This window comes from Thunnus thynnus, chromosome 4 (assembly GCF_963924715.1).
Source record: "Thunnus thynnus chromosome 4, fThuThy2.1, whole genome shotgun sequence".
Lineage (NCBI taxonomy): Eukaryota > Metazoa > Chordata > Actinopteri > Scombriformes > Scombridae > Thunnus > Thunnus thynnus.
The window spans coordinates 25,692,238-25,713,751 of record NC_089520.1 but is presented as its reverse complement, the minus strand read 5'-3'; the positions used below and the strand labels follow the sequence as shown (position 1 = coordinate 25,713,751).

Genomic DNA, 21,514 nt, shown 5'->3' with positions numbered 1-21,514 from the left:
AAATTTTAATGTATTAATCATCATTAAATGATGTCCTGAAGTAAAGAAAGAAGATACAAAATGTAATTTAAAGTATGGCTTAGTTTTACTAGAATGTGAGTGGTGTGTCAGTACAGTTATGCTGTGATACATATCAGGTATATTGTTCTGCTGCTCATAGTTTCCTGGAAAGAAAACATTCTCAAAGTTTGATAGTGAAGCATAATTTATGAATCTTTGAGGGACACAAGTTTATATTCTATTTAAAGACACGAGACTGCAGAGTCAATGCAAAGCAAGTCTACACAGAATCCTCTAGTGCATTAAAGTCTGTTCCAAATGAGCAACAGCAGACACCAAAACCTGTTTTTCAGTCAGACAAGAACAGTTATTTCCAATCAACCATTATCAATCCTTTTAGTGACAGAGAAAGACTGACTTTCAATTCATCACCGCAGTTAAAGTGGACACAGTGCTCCAAACAAAGCCCGACTCCATACAAGTGCTTTTTTTACATCAAAGCTGCAATCCTGAAAGCACTGGAAACAGATTAATAAGACAGCTAAAATCAGGGAAGGACAAATTGCCATCTCCACTCGAACCCAGAATCTTCATGAAGAACAGTTTGGAGATTTTGGAGACTTTGGAGAATTGTCATTTTGTCCTCAGGTCCAGCATGGTAAAGTGTACAATCAGTCTCAGTGTTGTTGTTTTTACAAATAAACCAATATGTGCCAGAGCCAGATGGTTTCTTGTCATATTGTTAGAGTCCATGGTGGCGGTTGCGTTAGCTGTCATACCAGTCCAGGAAGAGGAGAGAGAAAGAGCACATGACCAGGAAGAAGAGGATCCAAACCCGGAAGCCAGCGTTGTTTTTGATTGCCTTGTGAAAGAAGTTAACAAAAAGTGACATTTTACTGGTTAGATTTATTAACCAAAAAAAAAAATGATTTGAAGTATAAGTCACACATGGAGAACAGACAGGCTGGTTGTTTCCATCTAGAGAACCTTACCTCTCGTATATCCTCATTGCCTTCTTTAACGTTCTCTGTAGCACCAACAACCAATTGATGAATGCTGTCTATTTCTGTTTCCTGTCATGAGAAGTGAGATTGAAAATCAGGTAATGCACAACATTTTGCTCAAAACACCATGTATTCTGAATCGAGCAGGAAATGTAAGAAACCGAACTCACTTGTTGAAGGACTTTCTCAGCAAAGATCTCCTGGAGTCGCGAGATCTCCACCACCTTCCCCTCGATTTGCCTGGTGGGCACAAAAGGGAGGCTTGAAATATCCCATGAAAATAGTGTGCCTAGCATATTCAAGCCCCTCCAGATGGCATTAGTATTATCGGGGCAGGTCTGGTGTTTGGTAATTTTCATCTCAAGACCAAAGGAATTTTGTTCCATCTGAAACAAACACGTCAGTGATTTTATCTGGATACCACAGAAATAATTTCATCTGCAAACACCTATGTCCTTGGGTCATTTGAATCTCGTCTGAATCAACTTCTGGTATTTGACATAACTGTCGACTTGCTGGCATTTCAATCACTAGGGCCATGTAATTTAGGGGGAGGGGAGGTGACGCTGTCTAACACACTCACACAAGAGTGTCTACAGCTCAGTGTACATCACCATTTTGCAGGCTAAAATTACCCACCTCTCCTGTTAATACTAATGCTGTCAAGAAATGAGGTGTGATGAAAGGGAAAGTAATACATGTGCTGAGGGAGACTCACCTCACTTCATCCACCAGGTTGTTCATTTCACTGACCAGCCTCTGGTTCTCCTGCTCAAACTAGACAGAAACACACAACAGTACTGAAACATCTTCATAAAAGATGTTTTATACTTAAAGCTGACATTTGGCAAATCTGTGGAATTAGAAGTCAGGATATGCTGTATGTTGCATATCCTGTCAGTAGACGCTATTATCTAAATCACAAACCTTCAAAGGGTTCACTCTAGCAAAAAGGAAACATGAGCTGCATTAAATGTTTGTTTGAGAATATACTTGACTAACTGTGTTAATTTTGTAGTGACAAATAATTCAAACAAATTTCCACGACTTTCATTCTCCCTGAACACCTCCATACTTTAGGGACAAGTAATGAACAACACTGTACATTCAGAGGTATAGCTGAACATTCATGAGACAAATATGAATCTTACAGATCTACATATACTGTATGACATGAATAGTGAATAATGATATTTGAGGTGCCACACCATCTGGATCTCCTCAGGAGAGAGCTCGTCCTCCACTCGGCCCTCCTCCCACAGGTTGACACTGTTGTCCAGGACCTCTGACACACTCTTGTCTACAGGAAGGAAACACAAGTCTTCATGTTTCTATGAAAACTACCAACACTTCCTTCATCACTTACTCAGTCATTCACTTTCTGATCCTCTTAAAAGGTTACATTTCACCACACTGAAACCCAGAGCAGTCAAGTGTTGAAATACTGATGCATTGTTTTGTCCACACAGTGGGCGCTCACAGCATCGATCAATTTTTGGGGAGTGGTGATTAATCATTATCATAACACGATACTTGCATTAAACCTTTTTACATCATTGTGCCAAACTCACTGGTGCTTGATGGAAATGGTTTATCAAATGGAGAGGAGAGTGTACATAAGCCTCTCCAAGCAGAGAAATAATATTGTTAATACAATATTACAAGAATTATTCTGCTAAAGGAGCCAACGTTCTGTTTTATGTTGATTGTGTTGGTGCAGATACTGAATGTTCAGCCAAGATGTTTTCCACACACATATTTAGACATATTTTTTTATTATTATGTTATTAAGTGCAATTATTAACTGAAAATGAATACCAACAAAAACAAAATAATTTTGCTTTAACAAATCATACAGCAATTAAAAACCAGTTTTAAAAAAATGTAACACTACAGTTGACAGACGATTTGGAAAAAGGGGCGATGACACATGCAGCTGTTGCCTTGTGTAAACCAGCATTTTTTGTATGAGGATGTGAATGAGAATGGTGATATAAAAAAAGACTTAAGATTTTTTACTGAGAACTTTTAAAACGGTGTGTCCAATGCATCCCCCTACTGTGTGTTAACAGTTTCCCAGAATTGTAAGTTATTGGCACAACACGTTTTAATTTAGAGGCTGCAGATAAAACACACAGATCTGTCCTGCTGCCTTCAGATGACTGTAGAGATGTAATTATTAAACGGGAACACTCTATTTTAATATGTAAAATCAGGTGTGAATAAAATACAGGTAAGACTTACCAATTTATCATGACTGCAGCACAGACAACCTTACTAGCATTCTTACTACAATCACTTGTACAATTTGTATTTCTGATCTACTAGGCAAACGTATCTACTTCTTAAAGAGTGTCTAATCTAAGTGTTTCATTTTAGTCACACAATTATGGTGTATTTCACAATTATTGTATGTTACTTATCCTCTATGTTCTTGCCTAGCACAAAGGGAAAAGTGCACTTTCCAGGACACAAAAAACATAAACAAACAAAAAAACCATACAAAAATACCATTTTACAGCCAGTAAAGTACATATAGCAGCACTGCTGCCTGCGTCAGTCTCTGTGCCACCACAGAAATAGAGCCCAGTGTCTCAGGGGACTCACTAACTTACCAGAACTTTCCTCCTTGACAGCCTTTTCCTCTGTGGGCTCCACTTCTACTGTTTTCTCCACCCGACTGTGGTGCTCTGATCCCAGTCTTGACCTGAAACCACAGAGCACAGGGTTGTATGACTCAAGAACAACATGTCTTTAAGTTGCTGCAGTCCTAAACTGTAGGTAATGTGTAAATACTCACAGTCTCTTCTTGTCCACCATTCTCTTGACTCTAATTGCTCTCTGCTCAGAGTAGAGCTTACATACTCCTTAAAAACAAATAAAAGAGACACACAAGTAAACATGCAGTCATGAATCCCTAAAATATTGCTCTCCTCCTTATCAACCAGTAAATGTCCTGAAGATAAACAGATGGCGACGGTATTTTAATGAGTTGCATGAACTCACCTTTCAGATACATTTCAATGAGGTCCAGCACTGCCCCCCTGTGCTCCTTCATCTGGGCTGATGTCACCTGCTTCTCAGCTACAATGTCAACAATAACATTAAAAGACACACTCAGTGATTTTGATATAGAGCCTTAATGTAACCACCAATACAACATCCTCTCAACTCACTGCTGATGTTTTTACACTCAACAAAGTTCAGAGATGAGTTTTTAAAACTATGAGCTGTACCTGTGAATGTATTCTGCAAGGGCAAGACAATACTTGCATCAGCTGACGGCATTTTCTTAATTTCCAATAATATTTGAGGTCATAAGGCACACTGTAATAAAAACACACCTTCATTACGTAGCTGCTTGATGGCCTCAGAACAGGTCCTCATGAAGATTTGAGCATCCTGGTCGATCTGATCTCGTTCACTGTCCGTCATGCGGGTGAGATCTGATGAGATGAGACTGTAAAATAAAAAAAATTCAATACAATTGGCCTTAATACTAACACATCCCTCCATAATTTCCATATGTGCCCTCAATCATTCTCTGTCTTCCCTCTATCTTTATTCACGTGGGGCAGGAGCCTATCCCAGCATGCACTAGATGGATGGCAGGGGAAACCCTAAACAGGTCTCCAGTCCAATTAATATTAAACACTTTGACAAATCGATACATTCACACTTCTACATATGAGCAGGTTAAAGTTCCTGTTCAGCTGAGCTATGTGTTTTTGCACTATGAGAGGAAAATGAAGGACTGTGAAAACCAAAACAAACCTAAACAGAACATACAAAGACTGTAGGGATGCTATTCAAACCCGGGACCTTCATGCTGTCAGCTGAGACTTAATGTCTCCCTCTTGTGGACTTCTAAGATACTATGACACTCGTGAGTTAAGAACATACAGGCCTGATGGAAACAAAAACTCATTAGCACAGACAAAGCATGTTGTTTCTATTCTACAAAAAGTATCGGTATTAAAGGACGGGTTCACAACTTTTCAAGTCTGTCTTAAAACAACAGTCAGGTGCCCAAATGAACACAGAAACAGGTTTTGCTTGTGATAATTACTCCACCTGTTCAAATGGGCCATTAGAAGATCCCCTCCAAATACACTTACAATGTAAGTGACAGGGGACAAAATCCACAGCCCTCATTTTGTGCTAAAATGTATTTAATAGTTAATCTGAAGTTTATATGACGTTTCTAGAGTCTGAGTCAAATAAAGTGGATATCTGCTACAGTCTTTTTAGCATAAAATTCCCTCTTTGTGTTTCCTCTGACAGCTGTGATAAAATATGAAGCTGAACAAGTCCTAATTTAAAATATTTATGGCAACTGTGGCAAAATGTTTTTAAGCTGCAATCGCAACATGTTACAACATATCCTATTTAATTATATTCTAGGGAAGCATTAATGAGGCTTTTACTTCAACGTTAGCCATACTTGGACTGACATGGTGGCCAGCTCCACTAATTTTCTTCTAAGTGAATGCAGTTGAAATCAATAGTCCATAATTATTCTGTCAGACAAAGTGAAAGTAAAAAAAAAGGAAGTTGATAAGAAAACTGAAAGACAGGAACAGCTAATAAAGAGGCTGAAGGTAGACGAGACTTGCACACCAAACCACTGACGGCTTCTTGATGGATTTTCCCACCACTAAATACTAGCGCACTCCACCCACTGACATCAGTAATGTTTAGTTAATGTGTTCAGTTGAAGCTTTATCAACAAACATAACAAAACATGGGCTATTCCGCACACCCACACCTACAAAACACAGAGGGGGCCTTGAAGGGAGGAAGGCCTGGATTAGTCCCAGGGCGTGATTTGTTCTCCACTTGGTTGCAGCTCAATTATTCCAGACAATTAGACTGGAGCCTGCCGCTATGGACCACCCTACTTGCTGCTGACCTTGTGCCAGCAGGCAGCCCCTGCAGCACACACACACACACACACATACGTACACATTTGGAGACACATATTTGGAGACACGTATTTGACGCTCCCATCAAATTCAACCCTGACTCCTGACCTTCTCTGAATTTTGTCAGAATCAAAGTAATTCTCCCTTCACCAGCCTCCCATACAGCCTTGAACGGTTTTGACTGCTGCTGTTGTTGATTGTGGTGGATTACTGCGAGGCTTACCTCCCGGCGCTCACATAATCTTTCCTGTGTTGAAGCAGAAAGTCTTTGAGTTTGGTGATGTTCGTGATCTGTCGAGACAAAAAGTGAGAAGATGCATTACTTGACTTCATTACCTTCATGTCAATGAATGTCTTTAAATACTATGCCTCAGTTGCTCCTTCAAATATGCTAACCATGTCAACACGGCTTAAGAAAGGCTTGTTTAAGACGTGTACCAGGAAACTATCCCCTTGCCCCCCCCCAACTACATTTAGACAGAGCCAGAGTAAATGTATAATTTAGCATTTATTGAATGTGACAGGCGACCAATGTCTGTCTATCTCTGTGGACTCACAATATTTACTTTTGACAATTCATCAACTCCGAGACATACTAAAATCAAACTTGCAATTTCCTCGTCAAACAGCTCTCATAAATAAAACTGTGAGCTGCTGCATACAGAGCTCTGACAGAGCCATCTCTAATAAGTTTTAAATTCATGATCTGTTACTATTTATCACTGAGAAAACGTCCAAGTGTATGTGTGCACAGGGAAACCAAAGGAAACTTGGTTCAATCCAATATTTGCTCCTGTAATTCGGTCAAATATTAAAAAAGACCAAATTGCTTCCCTGTCCACAGAGCTCCGCTGGCAGGGTAGGAGTGGGTGTGAATGCGTACACAGCAGGCTCTGTTACGTCCAGAAGAAGACAGAACTCAGACAAGCCGAGGATTGAAAAATGACACAATGAGTTTGACTGTGACAGCAACCCCCCGAGCGTGGGAGATTATTTTGATAGCATAACGACGCTGTCTTCGGCCTTCAGCCTTTTCACTCTAACAACCTCAATTATCAAATTGCCTTGGCTGTAAGGAGTAATCTAGCACCAGCCGTCTAATAATGTCTCTAAACATCTATTCCTAGCGTCACAGTGACCTGAAGCGGTGTTTTATTTGAGCTGACATTTGAAAGATGACAAGTTTTTTCAATGCAGAAATAAGGTGTCAACATAAACAGAGCTGAGCAATTTGCTGGAAACCTAGACCCCCCCCGCCCCCCCCCCTCTCCGGTTCAAAGGGTAGTTCTGTGACGTATCACGCTGCTGTGGGGCACATGCTAACCCAAGGCAAGGGCTGTTAAGGCAAGCCGACCCTTGTAATAATACAATTATTTGAGGTCAAGAGTTAATTGTTGTTCAGAGCATTTGAGCTTGGAAGGGGGTTGAGGGGGAGAGGAGAAACTTTCTTATGGTTCGAAGTCTCAAATATTGTCTGTGTTGTGTGGCGTTTCAGTAAATGAGGAAACTTGAAGCGAACTCCTGACTGTGAGTCCTGAATTACTAACACACTGGTAGGATTTTCCAAGCCTACAGCCATAAAACCCCCAATGAATAACCTGCTTCTTATAATGTCCTGGGTGATTTTGGGTCGGAAAGAATGGGTTAGCTTTTTAAAAAAATGTTTGTAAAAAAGAAAAAGATTCCTCCGAGCAATTTAACAATGCATGCAGCCATTGAAATATGTATGTATCTTACAGTAGACATAACACATTTATTGTTTTAAGTCCAAGATTGCTCTGTAAAAGCTGTTGTTAGGTTTGGCATCTTAGTTTGTGTTTCATAACTTTTTTTGTGACCATTTTGATTGGAAGAAGTCAAGTGATATGAGGGATTTGTGTTATTTCTCACCTCCTTAAGGAAACATAATTTTCATGTTCAGTATTTAATGTTATCTATAATTGAAACAATTAGTTGATTGGTCAACTGGTAGAACATGAATGGGAAATGATTCATCTTTTCATTACATTTTTAAGCAATAATGGCAAACATTCACCGGTGTCAGCCATCTCAAATGTGAATATTTCCTGGTTTTCTTAGTTGTATATAATAAACTGAGTAAATCTCTGTATATTTTTGGGTTTTGGAGTGTCGGTCGAACAAAACAAGACATGATGTGGCATCACCTTGAGCTCTGGGTACTTGAGACGGACATTCTTTGCAGTTTGCTGACAAAATAATCGTTATTTGCTGCCTTAATTTCATCCACATTTATCCAGACCTGTGAGTGTTAAAGATGTGGCATGATTAAATGACTGTCATGATCTTATTATTTTACTATTTTAAGTAAAACCAGCTCTAGTGGTAAAAACAGGCCAAGAAACCCTCCATGGTTTCAGTAATTTTCTGTTTTCTATGTCACTCTAGGCCTACCACAAAGTAGAAAATATAATCTTTTACACGGCATGACTAATTTATCTTTTACTATAAACTATATTTTCTGTGTGCAATTGGCACTTGGCTTCAGCCTTTTATTTATGTACAAAGTATAGAGTATGTGCCTGCAGAACTGTGTTCGTGTACTGCACCTTTGTGGCCAGCAGGCAGTGCTAAATCCACAGCATTGAAACATGCTGAATCACAGAACAGAGGGGGGAGAGGTGTGTGTGTGTGTGTGTGTGTGTGTGTGTGTGTGTGTGTGTGTTGTGGGGGTACCGGGGAGTGTCAAGAGTGCTGCTCTGGGGGTTGAGCTGTCTCCTGTGTGTATACATTGGAGCTCAGATTCCCAGCACAACCTCAAGGGTTTGCAGGGGGTCAGAGGGATCAATTGCTCTTGTAACTTAAGACCCTAAAGAGCAAGTAATTCCTCAACAATGAGGAAGGGGGTGGCCTTGTGCATGCGGCTCACCGTATATGTGTGTATGCTGGTATATGTGAGGCTGTGCGTGTGTATACGCGCCACCGCATAGGTGTGTGTGTGAGGCAGAGCTCGCGGTGAAGGCAGAAGGAGACAGTCTGCCGGGCTACATCTAATCTCGTCATCATCAAAGACCCCCACTTTACCTCCTCACTTTCTCCTTCCCCCTGCTTCCCTCCAGCCCCGACTGAGCCCAAACAAACCATCAGGGGGGATTATTATGAGGAAGAAAAGAGAAAAGGCTTAGCTAGCAGATTTCTAAAGAGCTTGGATGGCTCTTTGTTTTGTTAAATCCAGGTAACTGACAGAATTTGATGATGACTGCCCTGCTTTAGTTTAAGCCCCTGTGTGTCCTGACCGAGGGCTATCCATACTGACGCCATGCTATGTTGTGTTTAGGTATGTGGGCCTGATACAGAAAGGATGCTTCAGTGGAGGAGACTGAGCCACATGTTGATTTTATTATCATGTTTATGTCTGTCTCTCTAATGGGTTCAGTTTTGTCTTCTTATGTCTATTTGCTATAGATGCAATAAACAAACAAAAAGCGCCATCAAACGAAGCTTTTAAAGATTCTTTATGAATAGGGTCTTTGACCTTTTTGGATATGAATTCACTTGGATTAAAAGTCGTGGTAAGCAGCATTTGTATACAGTTGTTTGTTTATGTTTTTGATCACGTAGATCAGATTATGCATTGATACAAAATGTCATCTTACAAAACTAAACACGATCGCCATTCATTTTTTATTTTATAGGGAGTCTGAATCATACATTAGAGATTTTGTGACACTAACTGAGGCACATCCGTAGACACTTTGTCATACAGTATGTTGTATGGACTATAAAGCCCTTTTAGACAACTACAGCACTAATTTTGTGCTGTAAGACACATGTCACATCTTAAAATTTTCTCCCATTTACGACAAATTGGAAATATTTAACAGGCGAGATCGTCTTTGTCAGTTACAATCTGTAACTGCCCTGCTGCTGGAGCTCGCTAGGATGGACAGTGGAGGTGACATCACCAGTTTTTCAGGCCTTGTAACCAGTTTTGGACAAATTTCAATGGAAAACTGCACTGTTTCATTCTGAAGCAAACAAAACGCGTTTCACCAATCAATTTCATATGAAACAGATGTAATGGCAGCGGGTGCCACGTTTCACTCGCAAAAAACCTGTACACCACAGTAGACAAAGTGAATGCATAAACACAAAGTGAATGCACGTGACAGACAGAGTTGTTATTTAGAAAAGCAAACAAACACTTGCGTCACAGGTGCCCCTGTATGCAGTACATTACATGTCAATAATGAATACCTTCTGTCTAAACAGTAGGAACAGTATCTGCAGGTATTATAATGTAATGTGCTGATCTGATGTTGTGATTCTTTAAGGAGCATAATTATGTAACACAGAAATAATAGTGTTTGTGATTCCTGGTTACATTTTTTAATATTGGGCTTTCAAAGATATTATAGGTAAAATGTTTAATAACAGAATAAACAGTATTTCTGAATTATCGGAACAGAACAGTCGTGTTTCCTGGAGTCTGTATTAAGCTGTTAAATCAACATGTTAGCAGTGTTTACATCTAGTTGTTATAACATCTGACTTGCCCTGAAAGCTTCACTTCCTATTTTAGAGTGTAAAATACAAACTAATAAAAATGAGCAAACACCTTGGCTTTACCCCATCTCATCACTCATTTTGCTTTTTACTTTTGTCAAGTAATTTTACCTACATTTACATGCAAGACCATGTCAGCTTCCTATTACCCACTTTGAACATAATAAAGATTAAAACAAAAATGTCATGCTTAAAATATGCTGATAAGTCAATATGGATATTACAGGCATGAGAAATATGAAAAAACATCAAACCTGAAAAATTCTCAGATCTGTAAATAATGTGATTTTTTCTCCTCATTCTAAACCATTCTGAATCAAATATATCAATTATTGATAATAGGAATAACAGCTAGTTTACATATAAAGTACTTAAAACTGATCTGATTAAGAATCTAAATAAGATTAAAAGAAAAAACATTAAAAAAAAAACAGTGATTGTATGTCCTGGAAAATCTAATATATTTACCAGAACTAACAAAAACAAGGACATTTAAGGGGAAACTAGTATGGGTGACAATCCCAGGATTCCTATTTTACGTTGTGGAATATAAACTGTGCTAAATTTTATAAAAGGCTTTCAAGCACACAGCAGAAGATGATCTGACAACTTTCCTTCTGTACATCACAGACTGTAAATTGCTGAATTTGTAAAGGCTTTTGGCAATAAAAGGACTTCTAAAGGAAAACACCCATTCTCTCTTAACCCTAAATTTCTAAGGCCAAGGTAAAACAATTTCTGTGCATATAAAAACCAGAAGCCTTGTGCATTTAAAAAAAAAAAAATTTCTACCAGCATCTGAGACAGTATGGTTGATTTGAATAAAGCCAAATAATTTGAGGAATGGAGAAAGCAACTATAAAAGTGTCTACGCCTGGAAAACAACAGACCTTTCAGCTGAGTGGATGACAAATTCTAACAATATTGTATTACTGAAGACTCATTAAAAGCAGAAGAAACAAGACATGGAGAGCTGGTACCTCTGAGGCAGCAAACAGACCTTTTCTGTTGACCTTTGCCTTGAACAAAGCCTTTCATCTACTGTAGATGAATGGTGACCACAACTGAAGCCAAAACAAAATGTTTACTGCTGTTATTTAAACAGTATTATCTGCTTTAGTTTCACTTGACACATTGTGTCATGTGAAATGACAGTATGTTATTAATACCCCATGCTTTATTCGACTAACATCTTTATCTGGAACAAAAGTAACACTAGAGTCTTTAAGCAGATGAGCACACATCTGTTGTAGTTTCATGGTTAAGACTTCCAGTATTTTGAAGTGTCAGGGTCAAGTATGCAGTCTACTGTCATCTCTATTAGAAGCATTTCAGTGACTGTAAATCACAATAACTAAGATTTGTCTAAGGACAAAGCTTGACAACATTCTTCAAAAAGTATCCACATCTGCTGCTTTAGTCTTGCTACATGTTGGCTTTAAATTGAGCCTGGTCTATTGAGCTCGATGTTACTTTTGTTCCACTTAAACAATTTAGTCTGTAGAGTATCTGGTGTCCATCTCATGATTTAGACTTTGACATACATCTGCAAATCTGCGTTTCACCACTTTTTGCTCTTTTTTTATTTTCATTTTCCTGAATCATGCAAAAACATTTTTGGTGCACGCACTGAAACAAAATCAAGATTGTGCGCAGGCCTGACAGCAGATGCCTCAAAATTCAATTTGCCTGGCTTTCATGAGAAAACAGTGCAGAGATTAGGCCGACTGGTAAAGAGACCATTTAGCAGCACATTCATCTCAGGGTGATCTCAGGAAATCACTTCCCCATGGCCAAAGTACCGACTCAGTACGGTCTTGCCTTAGACAGCTGTATGTCAGCGTGTTTTACCTGTGTGCCAATATATCTGTGACTTGGTGAGCATAGAAATGAAAGAGGGAATGTTTGAAGCCTCTGTGAGTTGGAAAAAGTATTACACTTTTAACCTTCCAGCCCTATTTTTATAAGTAATGTTATATAAAATGATAGATTTCAAACTTCCATACAGTTCACAATTTAATGAGGCTTCAACCAGACTCTACAGTGTCTCATGAGACAAAATCCTATCATTTAATAGTCAGGATTTAGTCTATTATTTCTCATATGAATTATTGTTTTTTTTTACTCGCTGAAGTATTTGTTGGACCTGTGTATGGTGTATGTTTCATGTATGTTTTCATGAATATTCAAGTTGGTACATTTTAGCTACTGTACTTAGGCTATGTGCTACCATAAATGTTTTAACTTTGTGACTTGACAGATGATAGCTTTTATTTTAAGGAGAGGCTTGGCAAAATATTCAAGACAAACACGCAAATTTGCACACTTGAGCCCTATATTCCCTAAATGGTTGACATTAATGACAACTCATAAATGTCATTGCTGTATACAGTCTGCTGCTGTGGCTGTACAGCATCTGTACATAACCTTTTAAAATCACTACAAATCTGCAAATGCTCTGCAGTTTTACAACACTAACAGGATAATAATTATCCTACAAACTGCTTTAAAGGTCGGTCTCCAACTTTGAAATTCACCCTTTATTGATCCCGCTTTATCCCGATGTAATTCAGTGGAAACATATTTAACTTTCATGTTCATAATCTGACATTACTTGGGCACATGTAGTCCAGACTATCCCCCAAAACATAACTCTGATGACATTTCAAATGTTTAAAAAACATTTTGAAAAAAATATAAAGTAAACCACATTCTTACAAAATTCAAACTAAATGTTTTGAGTATACACGAGCGTACTATTTCAATGTGAAAGTTGACATTGGGAAGAACCCCCCTGCCCGCAACAGCACAACATACTTTTAAGTGCTGGCTGATAGCCACACTTTTCAGGGTTTCAAAGAAAACACTGTGAGAAGGAGCCAATTTTGGAATACCAACACGAAAGGCACAGTGGGGAGCCAGGCACTATTTTCTACACACAATTTAACAATTTTAGAGTGACCTCCTCCATTTAAACTTGAGAAGGGCAGCATGCTGTGGAGAGAGACGAGGTGAGCGGTGAAATGAAGATCACAGTGCCCCAAACCGACCCCTATGAGGTAAAAGATTCCCCTGACCAAACCCCACCCTGCTAACACTGGCCCTCTTATTAGTCAATCAAGCCTTTTTTGCACTGCCTCGAAAGACGCAACATTTCCTTTCTCAATGAGCTACGTTTTGAGTGAAAAGAAGCTTCATAGGACCACTGTGTATTTGTCAACTTTGATGTTTTCTTTCTATTTTTGTGAAGCTTCAGTGGGAACTTGGAAAGTTATGCATGTCTTGAAGGGCACCCACATCTGTTGTGCATTAGGTGCCGGCCGTCAACATTGTTACTGGGGGACCTAATTTAATATTTTCTCTGTTTTGATCTTCCACCTTTAATCACTGGGTCTTGGGAGGATCGGCTTTCTCTAAGAAATTGTTCGAGAACCGAAAGAAAATGTTATTGCAGCATGTTTATGGAATCATACATGTGAAGAGAGGACTTGCACAAAAAACACTGCCTATGTCAGGCTGTACGGAGAGAATAATGGACAGTTGAGTTCGGGGAGATGTGGGTGAAAACCGCGACATAACTGTAAGCAGTCAGGACATTCCAAACTCGCAATTTCAATTTCTACAAAAGCTGCTTCACCGAGATGGTTTGAGATGATATCTGCAGCGCGAGGGAGACAGCGGTAGGGGGGGAGGAGAGCAGAGGGCAGGCACCACAGGATAGGTTTGGGTTTCTTTGAATCAGCACCACTGCCTTTATTAAACCACCATTTCTAATATCAATGTAACAGAACATAACAAAAACCTGGTTGTGCAGAGCTGATGTGTCTGGGCTCAGACTGATGGTTGACATCAGGTACAACTTAAAGTCCTGACTCCCCCAGGGAAATGTAAAGTGGTTCTTCAAGGTGCCTTTGAAGAGGTTTGTGTTCATAATATTCATGTCAGGCCAAGGCCTTGTGGCTGTTTAAGCAATGCTCATGACACAGAGCAAAGCTTTTCTAATGCCAAAGGCCCATCTCCTTCTGCCAACCATTGAGGATGTCTCTGTACTTTAATGGCAGAATAGAATTTGAGAGTTTTTTTTTTGTCAAGGACCCTGAACTAACTTGACACCAATGTTGCCTTTCCTGAAAAGTTTTTATGGTCAATATACCATGACATGACCCAGTATATTTCAGCTTATGTGGAATTTCTGAAGTCTAGATTAGTACACAACAAACTTAGTTTCAACACAGGAACTGAAATCCAAATGAAAATGTAATCATAACCTAAAGTTGAATATTGGCCTAAGATAGTTCAAGACATAAGCCATGTCTTTTCATTTTGACTCCAGGCGCATCAGTGTTGGGGGAGGACTGGCACTCAGACCTGACCTTTAGCACAAAATATCCTGTGCTAAAAACTGTTGAACCAGTTGGCACCAATGTGATTTCTTTTCAAACAATTTAGCTTTTGTCTGCCCAAATCTCAAGCAGACCATTTATTTATTCTGAACTGCCCACACTGGGCAGGATTTGAAAATTCCTGTAGTCTGACTTATGTTCAAGCAACAACAGTGGCATTTTCATTTCAGTGATCTATTGTTTTTCTCTGTGTAGATGATGTTTTGGAAATGATTGGTCTTACTAAACTCAAGTTGTTGTAATGCCACTACATAGTCTTTCATCCACCATAATTTATTGCAGTAGCAACTGGAACTAATTCATATATCAAAAGCTAACTTAAGGCTTTTTTGTAGCCTCTGTGTTGCAGGATTACTGCCCATCTGTGTTTCCTGTGACAGTCAACGCTGTCTTACAGATGTGCAACAGAGCTGTTACAAACCAAAGCCTTGTTTGCAACAATTCATTAAACGTGAATCAGTCAGAAATACAAAATGTGCAAATGACATACAAAATTGTATCGGTCTGAACGCGGCTTTAGCCGGAGATGGGCAGAGAGTTGGAAATAGCAAACATAAAGAAAGTTCCAGCCTAACTAGCAAGAGTGATGCAATGAAAGACTGGAAAAAGAAAACAGTTCTTTAGGTGATGGCTTTGTGGCAAACACCTTTGTTTTAACTAGGGAATGATAATGCATCCTATTACCTGACATAAGACAACAGAGCAACTCACACATTAAATGGGAGAATATGAAGCTTTGACTGACTCTGAGTAAAATCATTATGGTTAGTGATTTGTATGAGTGTTCTGAAATACACAATCAATATCAAGAATTAAAAAGTGACGTAAATGGAGCTGACACACTGATCAACACATCAACACACTAGAGCACTGATATACACTACACCCCTACACCTGCACATAAAGCAGATGTGCTGATGATTCCAATTAGGGTCGGATAATATGGCGCTGTCTGATGTGAAAATGATAAAAAAAAAAATGGCGACTGTCTGAGATTGTCTGGCTGTCTGAGACCATTCATGTGAAGGTAGCTATTCCTGTATAGGGCCATTGTGGGCATTGTTGAAAGTCAATTAGCATGTCTGATTTGTGGCAATATTGGATTTTTTATTATTTTAGCATTAGTGTGGTGAAGTTCCTTGATTTACCAGGAGTTTAATTAGCTGGATTAATCAAAAACAGACATCGTTTGTCCATCAACAGTTTATCAGCTGAATTACCAGCAAGATACATGTTATAAAATAACACCGCGATAAAAGATTTTATTCATATCGCCCACTCTTCGCTCCCCTTTAAGCTCATGCTGCATTCATCAGAGTTGTACATATTCACTGTTGAGAGGCCTTGCTAACTATGAACAGCTGGTACACAGTAGACTAAAGTCAAGCTGTGAGTTTCAGTTCGGCAAAAGTAAACATATCGAAGTATTGACTAACCTACAGCAAAACTGTCCCGTTTTATCTGTCATTAAACGTGAAGTAAGTTTTGAGTCGATGCTAGTCCAGTTAGCTGGAGTTAGCTTGGAGAAACACTTACCACTTCTTTCGCCTTCGGTGAGAAGCCACTTTTGGGTCTGCTCCTCTTGAAAATTTCATCTTTAGTCGAGTCAAAGCCCACTCCTATCGCCTTGTTTCTGGTCTTCACCGTTTTGACACTGGCTTTGAAAAGTAAAGTTATGTCCACAGCCATGTCTGTGAGCAGCTGCAGCGCAACGCCCGCTGTAAACAAACGGACACGTCACCACGTGGTGACGTCACTGTCCTGCGACACGGTGGATTTTCCCTGAGACGAAGAAGAAAGCCTTACGTTTCACCTTAAGATTTAAACTGTATTTATTTATCATAGCGTGTTTTCTAACTCATAATATTTACACCCTGCACGCGTCTGACCTGTTATCAAGATACCCTTCGTCTTGATTCAGTTCCAGGTAGCGAAAATCTTGAAAATTAAAAAATCTCTTAAATGTGATAACTTAAGTTTAAAGAGACTTAAGTGGAAGGCTTCACCTGATAGTTAGATGATTATGTTGAATAGCACAATTAACATGCTTAATGTTCTGCACTGTATTCTTGTTTTATAAGGCTGTGATAAGGACCAATTGTACAAACAGATAATCAATCTGTGTCTCTCTCTCTCTCTTTCTCAGAAAAATGCCCCTACAAATTATTGAAGGGATGTCCAGCAGGAAGCGGAGACCAAACTGGACAGACCAGGAGTGTCTTCTTCTTGCTCAGCTGATGCAGGAGAGGAAAGACATAATCAGAGGAAAGTGCAGCACTGGAGTATCAATACAAGATAAAAGACAAGCCTGGGAGGAGATAGCCCAAGCCATTAATAATGCCTTTCCACAGATTCAGCGCACAGTCTCTGACTGTAACAAAAAGTGGGAAAACCTGCTTGCAAAGTCAAGGGAAGAGATCAAACGACAGAAAAGGCAAGCAAGTGCAGGTGAGGAAAATCTGCCACTTCTTGGCAATAAAATGTTTTATAATTAGTATAATTAAATCTACAAATTTAAACCTGGTGAAATAAGCCAAGACCTTCAGGGTAGATATGTGCATTTGGCTGTAGAAGAAGTTTGAGTGAGGAACTTGAAAGAAGGAAAATCCATGTCTTACTGTATGCATGTTAAATTGATTATACTCATAAGATATATGGCATAACATGATTTTTTTATCCACAGGTGAGGGCCTGTCCCTTGAACAGCTCAGTACTGTGACCAAACTAGTGATTTCTGTGATGAACCTGTCAGACATACTGCAACAGGACAGAGAAGACTCTCCAACCTTACAGTTGATGGAAAATCAACAAAACAGGTAATACAGTTTTTGACTTGTCAGCTTCTTTCATGTGCCTAAAAATAGAATTTAATTGTATGCAGTGATTTATTGGAATTATGTAACTGTCATGCTGAAGCAGGCTGCCTATCGCATCAATGGCAAAAAGCATGCAGTATTTTCTTACTCTCAGTCACTGTCATGGTTAGAAATTTATTTCAACAGTGTTCAGTGGAAATTTCCTCCGTATAAAAAAAATCCCCATGAAAACTGTTCACCATGAAATCTGTGGAATATCAGAGTAACAAGGTCACTGGAAAGCTGTTTTTCAAAGCTGTGAGCAGTACAAACAAAATCCATTCACCATAGAAACAGAGGCAGAAATCAGAGGTGTAAATCTAAAAACCTGGGTCAATTTAATAAACATTTTCAACAAGGCTAGATACCACTAGAGGTACTTTATAAAATGTGCTTTTGTAATTTGGGTGGACAAACCTTGATGTGTTGAGGTTAAAATGTTTGCCAGTAAATGCAGGGATAAACTTTTTTTTCTGCCATTTCAGCTGTGATAAAAATGGAAGCGACCATACAGTAGGTGAAAGATTTGCAGACAAACATCAACTGACAGATCTTGAGCTTCCAGCATGTGCTTCAGATGTAGCCGCCTCTCCACCTGAACAAAAACTGACTGCTTTCACTAACATCCCTAAGTCACTCGCAGTACAGTTTAGTACTCCTTGTTCCACTGTCTTCACCGCCTCTGGAGATCAACCGGGTTCTCCCTGCTCTACTTCTACACCTTCAGTGCACTGCACAACTTTACAAGAGAGAATGGATTTGGAAATGTCTGTGCTAAGAAGACAAGAGGCCGTCCTCAAGCTGCAAGAGGAATATTATACACTAAAAATTAAGCTGATGAAGAAACAAGTGGAAGACCCACCTCTAAAAGACTGAAGGAGTTAGAAGATGACCTGTTGCACCTGTTTGTGACTTGTGCCTGCCTGTGAAATGTGACCAACAAAAATACAAGTGGTATTATGATTTGTCAGTTTTAATGTTGGAATTTGCAATGTGAAAGTAAATGAATTTATTATTATTTTACCTGTCTGTGTGTTGAAATGTGGTTAAACACTAAAAACATTTTACTTAGTACATATTTCATATTCTGCCATTAAGAATATGTGAGAAATGCCACTGTTGTCTTTATCACTTCAGTAAAAAAACATATGCAGATGTTACCTTGTCAGTTGTTCACATTAATTAATTTCATCCACTCATTTCTTTTTCCTCCTTCATTTTCTTTTTTTCCCCAGATGGAAATGCCAAGTAGGTCTTTTTTCATAGCCAGCATTTTGACTTGTCATAGCAGGAAAAGCACAGGTGTAAATAATAACATTAGTGATGGCTCTGTTCCATTTAGGTGTCCCTGTAAACCATGCCAGTGAGCCAGCATGCACAATACCAAGACTCTGTTACTGGAACACCAAATTAGTTACACCTGTGCTTTCCCTGCTGTGATATTAAAATATCTCACATGACAATGGTCTTTTCATAGGATGTATGAACTAGGATATGTTATTGCGTTTAGCTTGTTCAGTTGTCAGTGTTGTTTTAAGCCTATTGTAATTTTAGCATGTACATGTATATATCTGTGTTCATATTTATGACACAACAGCAATTTTGTCTGCTTCAGGCATCCATATTGCTAAGACCACACTAATTATGAATGAAATAAAAACAAATGTGCATTCTGGTAGGTGATTGCTGTAAATCATCAAAACCTGTTAAAATCATTATATATGCCAGAAATTTAGTTCGAGGTTTTACTTGATTATACTTATTACCGATGTCTTGTAAAAGTCTTTGTACTGTACTGTAATTGCTACAATAATGATCAAGTCATTGTTTTCTCTCATAGACTCAGTCCCATGGTTATTTATTATTTGAGTCATAAGGTGTTTTTACATTTAAAAAAGTAATCCAGTGTGTTTGGTTTGTGTTTATACTGATGTAAATCAAGTATTCTTGAATGAGACTTATCATGAGATCATTTTCCTTCTGATTGTGCAGTTTGATGTTGAAGTGAATGACAGTGGAAATGATGGAATTCAGCATGTTTGATGCCTCACATTGCTTTGAAAGTTGCTGCAATATACAGTATAATAAGTCTTGTATGGTAGCATGCTGCATTTGTTTTTAATTTCACCTTTATGTTCATATCTAAGGTGAAATTTTGGTCCTGTTTAAACCAACTGCTGTATTAAATACAATTAAAAGTAAAAATGTAAATCAATGCCAGTTTGTCTTGTGATAATGAGAATGTAGCTTTTACAGTATTGTATAATTATGATTATAATGAGAGCAGATCACTTATAATAAAAGTTCACACAGCATTGAAATATTTGCCATTTTAGGGTAAATACATAGTGTCCTAAAACTAGGATTTCAGATAATAAATTCCTGAAATTGCATTCAATCATTGCAGGAAGTATAATTTGTATTTTTGGAGGGGAAGTGCATTTCATATGTATAGATTTACACTGTAGGACATTTGGTTTATTTGCTGATTCATACCATTTACTCTTAAGTGCAAATTTGGAAGCTATAAATGTTTGACATACTGTACACCAATACACATATTTATGAAAATTGAACTTGGTCATGCCAATGTAAGTAAAGCTTAGAAAATGTCCTGTCTAGACAAATGTAGTAATTTGTGTGTAATATTTCTCATAAATCTGTTTATTTGTAAGTGACTGGGGTTGGCACCCAGATGTAAGCATAGGGGCCCAGAGTGTTGAATAAAAGTCTGTTATTTGCTGTGTGGTTTGCTCATTTCCTTTGTTAGTGTTGTGCCAGACTGTATTACAGCTGAGTGCTGTGACTGTCTCTCCCTTTCTGCCGCCTCAGCATTAACTCCTCGTCACTTTTTTTCATTCACTCTTTTAGCTTTGACTGTGAAAAGAGAGCAGCTTTTCAAGGACCAGGGTTATGTGCACAATCTAAGGCATGATTGCCTTTATGATACTTAATGTGTTGATGTGAACAGTCTGTCCAAGTTTCCTAACTTTTATCATTTTTTCACGGGGTGAAACACTAATTGAGCTTGCTGCAAGCAAGTAACCCACTATACTGGGCTATGATAGGAACATGATGACGAGCTAATACTTCAACAACAATTTTCTTACTTTGTTTTACTCTGTAAAACTGAAATTCCCAACATTTTTGGTCTGATGTAGCTGACTGCTCAACTCTGTCAGATGAGTCCAGGGACCCCTTTACCTTCACCACTCAAATATGATCTTATGAATGGATTATAAACTGGATGTTATTTAACTCTAATAATTATAAAAAAATGGAATTTCTTACAATATTTTTTCACATAACCAACATACAACCAGTTATCCTTTACTTGTTGCTAACAGCTGTTAGCAACAGCTATTTTAAATGTTTGTTCATTCATTTTAGCTATCCATTACTTTTAGCTAAATGAATATTTTCTATCCATTACTTTGATCATTTAAACCATATAGCCATTACTTTTAACCATTTTCAGCCATTTATCCATTAGCTTACTTTGAGCTAACTATTTCCATTTCTCTGCTGGCTTGCTCATTAGTTTACACACACTGTAAATTGCAATGTTTGTAATGTGTTACAGCTCTGGTCGATGGACAGCTTGGTTATTGTACAAGACTACATCATTTTGGCTGTTTATTTCACTCTTTAACACCAATATATGGATGTGTTTTTCAAAAAAGTCTAATCACTTTTTTTTTTTGAGTTCAGTAAATTGGTTGAGCTTTTTACGTACCCCAACAACTGCAGGGGTACCCTCTTGGGTAACAGTAGCCCTATGAATCACTGTTCTAAAAGTCTGT

At 38.5% G+C, this 21,514-nt stretch overlaps 1 protein-coding gene and 1 long non-coding RNA gene across 2 annotated transcripts; one reads left to right on the top strand and one right to left on the bottom strand.

The window, feature by feature from the left end:
- Window positions 1-63: 63 nt before the first annotated feature.
- Window positions 64-16,601, bottom strand: stx18 (syntaxin 18). Its single transcript, XM_067587901.1, has 11 exons — window positions 16,393-16,601; window positions 6,153-6,220; window positions 4,349-4,464; window positions 4,011-4,088; window positions 3,805-3,871; window positions 3,620-3,711; window positions 2,213-2,304; window positions 1,723-1,781; window positions 1,175-1,244; window positions 993-1,073; window positions 64-862 (listed from the first exon to the last, which is right to left on the bottom strand). The coding sequence occupies exons 1-11, from the start codon at window positions 16,543-16,545 to the stop codon at window positions 767-769; spliced, it is 972 nt and encodes a 323-aa protein (XP_067444002.1). The 5' UTR covers window positions 16,546-16,601; the 3' UTR covers window positions 64-766.
- Window positions 16,602-16,627: 26 nt separating this feature from the next.
- On the top strand, window positions 16,628-19,926 carry LOC137181847 (uncharacterized). Its single transcript, XR_010928193.1, has 4 exons — window positions 16,628-16,783; window positions 17,003-17,304; window positions 17,540-17,672; window positions 18,197-19,926. It is a non-coding gene; the product is annotated as an uncharacterized lncRNA (long non-coding RNA).
- The last annotated feature ends 1,588 nt before the right edge of the window (window positions 19,927-21,514 follow it).

Bases quoted from the DNA above. Each gene is read 5' to 3' on its own strand.
- stx18 (XM_067587901.1), bottom strand. From the start codon at position 16,545: ATGGCTGTGGACATAACTTTACTTTTCAAAGCCAGTGTCAAAACGGTG. The intron at 4,089-4,348 runs GTGTGTTTTTAT...TTGACATTGTAG, and splicing joins CAAGCAGCTACGTAATGAAG to CTGAGAAGCAGGTGACATCA. The intron at 1,074-1,174 runs GTGAGTTCGGTT...TTCTCATGACAG, and splicing joins CTGAGAAAGTCCTTCAACAA to GAAACAGAAATAGACAGCAT.